The sequence below is a fragment of the Dermacentor variabilis genome, chromosome 4 (genome assembly GCF_050947875.1).
Source record: "Dermacentor variabilis isolate Ectoservices chromosome 4, ASM5094787v1, whole genome shotgun sequence".
In the NCBI taxonomy this organism is placed as follows: domain Eukaryota; kingdom Metazoa; phylum Arthropoda; class Arachnida; order Ixodida; family Ixodidae; genus Dermacentor; species Dermacentor variabilis.
Genome location: NC_134571.1, coordinates 121,381,130 through 121,391,671, shown reverse-complemented (window position 1 = coordinate 121,391,671; position 10,542 = coordinate 121,381,130). Strand labels below are relative to the sequence as shown.

Genomic DNA, 10,542 nt, shown 5'->3' with positions numbered 1-10,542 from the left:
CTGACCCGCGGCCGTTGACACGTAATTGACAGAGGTAATAGAGGGCTGATGTGCGCGCAGTTGACACGCGAGATTTGACAAATGATTGACAGAGGTAATAGAGGGCTGCTGTGCACGCTATTGACACGCCGGCTGACACGCAGCCGTTGACACGTGATTGACAGAGGTAATAGAGGGCTGCTGTGAACGCTATTGACACGCGGCCGTTGACACGTGATTAATAGAGGTAATAGAGGGCCGCTGTGCACGCCGTTGAAACGCCGGTTGACACTCGGCCGTTGACGCGTGATTGGCAGAGGTAATAGAGGGCTGCTGTGCGCGCTGTTGACACGCGGCCGCTGACACGTGATTGACAGAGGTAATAGAAGGATGCTGTGCCCGCCGTTGACACGTGACTGACAGAGGTAATAGAGGGCTGCTGTGCACGCCGTTGACACACGGCCGTTGACACGTGATTGACAGAGGTAATAGAGGGCTGCTGTGCACGGAGCCGCGTTGACACGAGGCGGTTGACCCGTGATTGACACAGGTAATAGAGGGCTGCTGTGCACGCCATTGACACGCGGCCGTTGACACGTGATTGACCGAGGTAATAGAGGGCTGCTGTCCACGCCGTTGACACGCCGGCTGACACGCAGCCGTTGACACGTGATTGACAGAGGTAATAGAGGGCTGCTGTGCACGCCGTTGACACACGGCCGTTGACACGTGATTGACAGAGGTAATAGAGGGCTGCTGTGCACGGAGCCGCGTTGACACGAGGCGGTTGACCCGTGATTGACACAGGTAATAGAGGGCTGCTGTGCACGCCATTGACACGCGGCCGTTGACACGTGATTGACCGAGGTAATAGAGGGCTGCTGTCCACGCCGTTGACACGCCGGCTGACACGCAGCCGTTGACACGTGATTGACAGAGGTAATAGAGGGCTGCTGTGAACGCCATTGACACGCGGCCGTTGACACGTGATTGACCGAGGTAATAGAGGGCTGCTGTGCACGGAGCCGCGTTGACACGAGGCCGTTGACCCGTGATTGACACAGGTAATAGAGGGCTGCTGTGCACGCCATTGACACGCGGCCGTTGACACGTGATTGACCGAGGTAATAGAGGGCTGCTGTCCACGCCGTTGACACGCCGGCTGACACGCAGCCGTTGACACGTGATTGACACAGGTAATAGAGGGCTGCTGTGCACGCCATTGACACGCGGCCGTTGACACGTGATTGACCGAGGTAATAGAGGGCTGCTGTCCACGCCGTTGACACGCCGGCTGACACGCAGCCGTTGACACGTGATTGACAGAGGTAATAGAGGGCTGCTGTGAACGCCATTGACACGCGGCCGTTGACACGTGATTGACCGAGGTAATAGAGGGCTGCTGTCCACGCCGTTGACACGCCGGCTGACACTCGGCCGTTGACACGTGATTGACAGAAGTAATAGAGGGCTGCGGCGCACTCCGTTGACACACGGCCGTTGACAAATGATTGACAGAGGTAATAGAGGGCTGCTGTCCACGCCGTTGACACACGGCCGTTGACACGTGATTGACAGAGGTAATAGAGGGCTGCTGTGCACGCCATTGACACGCCGGCTTAAACATGGCCACGTCACTGGCCTTGTGCACAGCGCTCCTTTATTCTCAATTCTACACCCTCGCCGCTAACACACCTTCGCTTGTTGCCGCACACAACCGCCTTACGCCCTCTCCCCTTTAGAAGAACCCCACCTATATATACTGTGGCGAGGAAAGCATATGGTCTCCTTGAAGAAGACAAGTCCACTTATCGAAACATTGGCTCCTGCTTTCACCTTGTTCTCGTTTTGCTGATCGTCTTGAATTTCGATCTCCAGCCTTTCCCTTGTTTTCCCGTATATAACTGCTGTAGGATTATTTACTTTAAGGTAGCAGTTGTTTAATTCCCATCTTTTCTTTGTTAATGTCTTGCTTTTTTTTAACCTTAACTGCACGCATTATTGTACATGGCATATTTTTTTTGCCAGTTGTCTCCCGTCGCGACAAGAAAAATGAAAAATAAACACTGTCATTAGGCTGCGGGTAAAGTTAACCCTCTGCTTACACAATGTGGCTCCTTTTCAATTTATTTTGCAGAATATTGCAACACACGACCGCCTTACTGAAGGTACTACCTTGTTTGGTAGAATGTATGACGGATCGTGTTACAGCAGCAATGACGAAGGAACAGCTTTTTTTTTTCTTTTCTCGTACACTCATATGTGTGTGTTCAGTCGATAATTTAGTCCGTATTATAAATTAATGTTGCATGACTCAGTGCACAATAAATCAAGACTTAACTATTGGGAAAATGCGAGCGTTCATTCGAAAGATCGGGGACAATCATGCTACCACCGTTAATTTTTTTCCCAATGTAGTCTGCAGCGCCTCGTAATAAAATTATGCACCTTTGACGCGTTAATAGGCAGTTCGTCATTCTTTGTGACACGAGGGGCTATTCATCCGGCTTTCATTATTACGGTGTGTGCGGCGGCGACACGCGTAGCAAACATTACCGTCGTGGTGTGTGCCACTCAAATCTGCCAGTCAAAGGTTTTTTACTTCGATCGCCGCATCAAAATATTTTTGCGAAGGAATGCACGGTACAATGAACTGCTAATGTGGTCAGAGATGGTCGATAAATGAGCCAGTGTACACAGCTGGACGCACCAGTCCTCGACATCGTTCGACTGCACGGTGGCGTTGATGCGAAAGCGTCCGTCTTCGTCCCAGTAGATGGTGCGGTCGTTGTAGCTGAAGGACAAGTCCACGACTCGGCGCCCTGCCCACGACGTGGACGGAGGAGCGCAGGGCTGTTGGCCCAGGCTGAGTGCTCCCATCACGCCGGCGAGGACGACGGTACGCAGGGCAGCGCTGGTCATCTGCGAGAAAAAAAAATACGCGCTTGATGTGAACGTGCCTTGTCCCTGGCGTTGACGGCTGTGATAATAATAATTAATCAATCTTATATTTAATGTGCCCATTAACAATCGCGGGGTCAGAATACTGGCGCTCTGATACAGTGAAGTAAATATTAGGTAAAAATTGTTGTGCTTATTGTTTCCGGCCGGTCATCTTCGCCAGCACCCGCCTTTTGAACCAGCATCTGTAGGAGTGCCAATCGTTAGCGTCGTTCCTAATTCGGAAACTTGCGTTATTCGTTGTAAAGCATCTTCTTTATGGAACCGATAGGATTCCCTCAGAAACGTGCGCTAAATGTTAATTAGTCGTTCAGTGAGCAGGGTGGCCTATCGTGAAAGCTTCCTCTGAAATACTTCTGAGGTACTCTCAGCAGATACGTAAGTTGCAAATATTATTAGAAAAGAATATGTTGTCCAACTACAGGCATAGGCCGAAGCTATCCTTCTCGGCGCATTGCAACACTTCTTTGAACACAGCAGCAAAACGCTCGCGTTTGCAGCGTCTGCGGCGTTAACGGAACGAAGCGTTTTCAAAATAGGCCAATACCATCGTTTGGGGACAGGATTAGTTCATAAAGGGTGCAAATATTTCTTATAGTGCAGTTTAGCGGAAGCGTTGTGATGAGGAGCAAATGGAAAGCTTTGAAATTGCGTTCTCTATATCTCTGATATTTCTGGGACTTTTTCTCAATTTTCTGTGGCAGTACGCGTACAGAGGGACCAATTGTACGTTTTCCGTAATTCTTAAAGATTGCCTGTTGCGGATAATATAATTCTGCACCTTGAACTGAGTTATTGAGAGAGGCGGACATTACTTGCACGAGAAATCGAAACACATATTAAAATAATTAAAAATAAATAAATAAGTGGTTAATTACTTATTTTACGGCACACATTGTCGTTTACTGATTGTGGCCGATGAGTTTGCAAGTCTTATCCACTTGGAATTCATTTCTAGAAAGACACTGCTTCGGAGATACGCACCATCAAACTCGCCGTAAGGACGCACTGTTCCAGTTTATTCTTTAAGAAAACACTCTTTTATACATCGAAGTACAATACTAACTGGAACGCCCATGCATTTCGTCTCGCACTTTGGGAAATAAGATCTAGAGAGTTGTGTAATCCTGGAATTGCTTTGATACGGTTACGCCTTGCGATGTCGCTGGCTACATTCACTGAATTGCAATATGTGCCGCAAAGAAATTTATTAAGGTTGTTTAGCGCATATTTGTTCATAGTTGCATATCTGTTTCGATTTCTTGTGCTAGTAATATCCGCCTCTTTGAATAATCCAGCTCAGGGACAAGAAGTACGCTATCTGCCACAGGCGATTTTTAAATATTCCGGGAAACTTACAAATAATCACCGCGTAAATTCACAGAAAGGCATCGCACTTACTCCAGCTAGTTTTCACTTCTGAAGGGAGTTGTTCCACTTCTCATTTTCAGAATGAGAAAAAATCAAGTTTGATTTTTGCGTGCGTGCGTGCGTGCGTGCGTGCGTGCGTGCGTGCGTGCGTGCGTGCGTGCGGGCGTGCGTGCGGGCGTATGTGTGTAGCCAGAACAAATGCCAGCTTGTCTTGGTAGAAAAGCTCTTTCCATTCCGAAATTTACCACGCCTCTAGAACTACCCTGCCTGCTTTCGTGGCTACCGTGCAAAAGCGCAAGAGCACCGTCGCGGTACTGTCTGGCTTGTCGGGAAGGCGGTAGGCAGCAACCACATCAACAGCCGAAAAGTCTTGCAGATCAAACTTCCCAGCCAAGTGATTCAGGACTTCTCTCAGACGCTCATATTCAGTAACTGGCAAGCCGTGAGTTTGCAAACTTACCTTTCTGCTAAGTTGCTTGTATTCATTTTGCACGTGTAACCTTTGCAAGATCTTAGCCTCAGCATGGATGGCATCGATAAATTTATGAACTTCACTGTCTCCGGCCATTGCAGCATCCTCGTCTGGCTTAAGTTGCTCAACGGAGGGTTAGCTTCGGCGGGTTGGTAATACATCTTAACTTGCTAAAGCGCGTTACTGACGGGACGTAGATGAAGAATTTAAGCGAGATAAGTTGCTTACACGTTGCTTCATACTTAATTGGCTAAAAAATAAGCTGTTCGGAGGCCGGCAGCGTGCTGCAACACCCGACACTCGACCGCAACGAAGGCGGAAGAGTTGGCCATTGCGCTGGCTCTAACTCAACAGCACGTCAAAATTTACGTGAGTGACTCAAAGTCAGCGATTAGAAACTTTGACGCGGGCTACATTTCAGCCTCAGTAGCGCGAGTGCTGGCCGGCGGCCCACCACCGGCCGAACTGGTAGCGCTCAACTAGACACCGGCGCGCCAGGGGTGGAGGGGGAACGAGAAAGCGCGCGCTGTGACCCGAGAATTAGCTACTCTCCGAGATCCCAGTAGCGTCTCGTGCGCACCCCCCCTCTCCCTCGCTCAATGAGGAGCCCCTACGGTTCGATGACTATCTAAGCACACGTCAAGAAATCCTAACTCATTATAAATCAAGCAAAGCGGTACTTCCAAAAGCGTGTAAGCAGCTCACTAAAAACGCAGAGGTTGTGTGGCGTAGGCTACAAACTAGAGCTTTCACAAGTCCTAAGCTGTATAGCAAGTGGCACCTCGAGGTTTTCAGCCCCAGGTGCAAACGTGGCCAGAGCACAGTGGACATGATCCACATGCTATGGAGGTGTCCGAGCTTTGGAAAGCCTGACAGAACTAATGAGTCCTGGGAGGCACTGCTTCCCAACCAGGAAGAAAAAGGACAAAGTGAAGTCATCCGCCTCGCCATCGCCGCTGCTGAGATATAGGAGATCCCGGTCGACGGCTGAAGGGGACGACATAACTGGCAGCCTCGGATCCCCGTCACCCTTTTGACGGGTGCTTATAAATATAATTTCTCTCTCTCTCTCTCTCTCTCTCTCTCTCTCTGTTCATGGTCAGTGCACGTCTACGACATTCTGACATTAGAAGCAACAGCGAGATAACCTTGGCGTGAAGTACCAGCTGTACACTTTGCAGCTTTGTTGCATACACCTTATTTCTTCGGCCAGTTCTAGAATAGGGTCATTTTTTGCTTTCTGCGCCCGCTGAATCTGAGTACGAGAAGCCGATTGATTGCTTTTCGTTCACTTTGCAGATTTTTTGTTGCCAGCAGTCACGTTTTGGCTGCCCCATGGCAGGAATGGCATTAGGGGCAATACCCGAGCCAATTCACTTCAAAATGACATGAATATCTACATTCAGAACGTTTACAAATTACGCAATTACTACATGTTTTTCGGCAGGCAACGCACAGGTTGTCCTCAGCTATCGTAATTGGTGAGGAAATGAAAACTCTGCAATCAGCAGCAATCGCTCCACAGACACAACCAAAAAAGAACAAATGGCAGTGTACCTCTCAAAGCCTAGATAATCACTTTAGAGGGAAACGTGTCTCCGCCTAATGCAGAGCAAGCCGTGATGGGGTTGGAGGGACGTTTTATCTTGGTGCGCAGGGAGAATGTTGCCAGAAAAGCAGAATCCAGGCGTTGAAACAAGCTTAGCAGCGTCGGCAGGTGCCGATTGGTGCACAGCTTGGCACTCAGACACGTAAAAATACTTTCGGCAGGACAGGAAGTCTGCAAAAGTTAAGATGATCCGACAGCACGCAAACTCGTTGCCGCCGACCGCTTAGTGGGCTGGGATAGGGGCCGGGGGCGTTTGATCTTGGTGCGGCCGAGACAACGTTGCCTGCAGAGGAGAATCGGAGAGTCGAAACCAGCTTAACAGCCTCGGTAAGCGCTGTTCAATTCAAAGCTTTGACCGAAAATTTGTCAAAGTTGAGAAGGGAACGGGCAAGCGTATCACCAATGCATTACCTGATGATGAAATAACGTATTATAGTAATAATTAATACTTTACATTGCCCAGGAACATCATATTGGCTTTAGTACTGACGCACTTGGACCTAAACCTCAATATACAATAGCTGATGATAGAACTATATACAGACTAGTTTTCTCTCATAAAACAGGCACACCTATCCACGATATACACAGATAAGAAAAGTTGTGTTATCAAAGTTATCAATGGCATATTGCACCAAATAAAACAGTAAGAAAATAATTTTCTTGTGAAACAACGGAATGTTCATCAGGAACGTCGTAGTGGCGGCCTTCGGATTAAATTTGGTCAGCCGCGGTTCTGTAGCGAGCACACTAGCGTTTCTGCATGTAGTCCCCATCAGAACACAGTCGCGGTATGGAAATGATCCCGCGTTTACGTGCTCAGATACAGAACCCAGCACGGCACCTGGTCTACCGCGTTCATGTTCCACAAAATAGCATTGCCACAAAAGCAGATAAATGTGCAGTACGAATAGTAAATATAATAAAACTAACAAAAAAGTAACAGTTTCGCGCGAGAGACGAAGCATCGACTGCGGTAGCACATTAACAGACAGCTATACGAAGGAAGGATAGCATATTTATGGGCCCTATAAACTTGCATATATTCGATTACTAACTAAATTAATAAGCACGGTGTCTGGCGCACACGGGTAAACGTGAACACATCTCACTGGATGACTGCGGAAACTCGCTGTCAGAACGCTGGAGTGAGAAAGCGAGGCACCAGCAGCGAGCGCGTTGACCTTCGTGCTGCGTCTTGCTTCAAGGTGAACTAAACGTCAAAAGCACAGCGCATACGAACACATACATCGCAGATTGGTTTCAAGACAGGGAGCCCGTGCAGCCGTGCTGTACTCAGCAGCCACCGGAGCAGAACGCCTCCCCCTTCCCCACCCGTCCCTCCCGTCACCGGTGCCTCGCGCGCGACGGAAGACAGCCCGCTGCCTCCCCGCTTTCCTCGCTTGAGCGCGCGAGGTTGAGCCGCGACCGTCAGCTGACCCTCGCAAGCTTCCACTCGCTCATTTACAGCATATGTATACGACGCGCGGCGACGTTATCGTGTGTGAACTTTACAAGAAACATCACGGTGACGCTGACGGACAGAAATACGTCTGGAGTGTCCATAAAAGTGCTATTTCAATAAAATTACGATGGCCGAAACGCAGGAAATAAAGAATCGTGTTTTTCGTACGTGCGTCCACAACCTCGTAAGCGGAACCCCGGCGGAAACGTAGGAAATAAAGCATCATTTTCTGTTTCTTTCTTTTGGCACGTGCGTCCTACGAGTGCCTGTTATATATACAGTGTAATGAAGAGATAAAGCGCACAGCCAAGGCCAGCCAAATTGTCGATTCAATGCGCGCAATGCAGCCACTGAGCCAGCTGGATCTCCAGTGATTGGCGCGAGTGTCAGTCGCTCGGGATTCCAGGTGTTCCTGCCCTGTGTCGCTTGAGTGGCAGCTCACGCTTGATGCTACCTGCTGAACTGTTGAATGCACCTCTTTACAATTGTTCTCATGCGAAGGTGTCAGTGTCAGTGTCAGCCGACGACACGGCAGCAATGTAAGTATATAACCCGCACAGACACAGAATTATGGCTTTTACGTAACGGAACAGTTATTTCTTACTTGTCTCGAAGACAACGTTTCAGTTTGATTTAGGGACTGAAGCTTGTTACAAAATGTCGTACGCGAACCGTTGAAAATATTAATATAATCAGAAATGTAGAGAGAGAGAGAGAGAGAGAGAAATAGAGAGAGGCTCTTTATTAGAAAAACGGAGATTTTCGCCTCATTAGTATTCAAGCCTTCACAGAAGCACGTAGGCAATCTTGCAATGACAGATACCCGCGTCACGCGGCGTGTCGATCTTTTTTTTTTCCTCGCAAATCGTAACGGATAGAGAGAAAAGGAAAGGCAGGGAGGTTAACCAGAAACAAATATCATAAAGTAAAATAAACGTTAAGGTAATACTCCAAAGAATACTGATGAGATGCTTCGCTTAGTAGTGGAACGACCTCTGCAACTGCCTGCTCAGGCAGCCGTATTCTTATTCAATCTTTGAAGATTTGAACTGCAGACGTTCCGCGGTAAAAAGAAGTCTATGATTATTAAACATCTGCACTCAAGTGGGAGTAAGTGACACACGCTTCCTCTAAAGAACACCTGTATCTAAATAATTCCCTCCGAAAATACATTCGCATACGGAATTGTTCGTGCACAGAATTCGAGCAACAAACCAATCACAGCAACTTTGATTCGGTTATCTTCGGTTCTCGAAACATTCCCCGCGAAATCTCATTACACTATATATAATTATTTCCATGACCTTATGAACCAAGACGCTTCAGAAAGAAACGATAGTTGCAAATGGTGTTTGTGCAGGTGTATAATAATTTACGTAAACACTATTCGACAGCTAGGGTGTACTAAACGCCAACGTTACTTGCAACTACAGTTACTAGTGGGTCATACATAACCTGAGTTACAGAGGGCTACAAAGCGTCGTAGTTTTGTGGGGGTTGCGCAGGTTTCACTGAACAGTCGAGAGTTCCGTATGACAATGATGAGGCAATACTCGTCAAACGCACGTCATTGAGAGTTATAGCCATTTGTATCGAATTCAGGCTTGCCGAAATACGAAAGCTGAACTTCCTTCACAACGCAAGCCTTATTTAGACAGATCACGGGTGAAGTTCAATGTTATAAATAAACATCTTCAAGCTTGTCGATATTGATTTCTTTATGTTTTCATGAGCAATGCATCACTGCAGGGCGCGTACCCTGTCATGGAAAACTTGTGTGGTAGAAACGATGGAGCAGAAAGTCATGCTGAAGCTTAAAATCAGGGTGCGTTTTGGTCTAATACGCGACAACATCCACGATTATGCTCTACAGCGGTAACATGGCTTACAAGCAGCCAGTATCCCAGACAAGAAGCGTTGGTCTAAATGTCCGCACGCGTAAGTGAGCATCAGTCATAAGCACAGACATGTGGACATCATGGTATCTTTCCCTGGTGCATTGCCTTACAACACTCCGACTTTACTCTAAAAAGAATAGCGAAGCTTCGCGTCGGTTCTTGTGTGATATATGAAGGCATATTCATGTTTCTAGAAATTACAATTGGTCTGCCCAATAATTTGTTCACCAGACATGGCACACCCCATTCAATCTTCGCTTGGTCAAAGTACGCAGCACTCCAGTGCACCGAAAGATACAGCACTGCACTGTAGCACCGGTCATAAAAAACTAAAACTGTCAGTTTGCAACAATAGCAACACAGAAGAAACAAGCAGGCACAAAAAGCCAGCAACCTATAGGTCCCGTTGTCCCCAAAGTTACAGCTCTAACAAGCGAGCGACTACATTAAAATTCTCGAAGAAAAATGAATACGCTTTTCATGAGGTCTGTCCATCATTGATAATAGCGCATGCAGCTGATCGATGCTCAAAACACGTAGGCGATAAAATATTTAGGTACATGCAGCTGAGCATCTGAAGCTGTACTTACCTCGCTTAATCCGCACACATCGGCATCACACTTACGTTATCTCGGCTGCGGAGAATCCTCTATTATGGGTGGTTTCTTTAGCTTTGCGCACCACGCTTCCCCGTGCGTAGTTTTATGCCCTCAACCTTATCTGGTCTATCCCTGTCGAAGGCGACTTTCTCGGCAAGTCCAGTTCCGGTATACTGCGCGGCTTTAAA

General features: G+C 47.8%; 1 protein-coding gene across 2 annotated transcripts in view; it reads right to left on the bottom strand.

Moving 5' to 3' along the window:
• Positions 1-10,542, bottom strand: part of LOC142579688 (isatin hydrolase-like) — a 17,800-nt gene extending 7,258 nt beyond the window's left edge. Inside the window, exons 1-2 of one of the 2 annotated variants that reach the window (XM_075690154.1) lie at positions 10,346-10,542; positions 2,690-2,901 (exon numbers count right to left, since the gene is read on the bottom strand). In XM_075690154.1, coding sequence (XP_075546269.1) covers positions 2,690-2,901 — 212 coding nt within the window. In that variant the 5' untranslated portion in view covers positions 10,346-10,542. The remainder of the gene's footprint in view (positions 1-2,689; positions 2,902-10,345) is intronic. The other variant, XM_075690155.1, reaches the window with a different exon arrangement.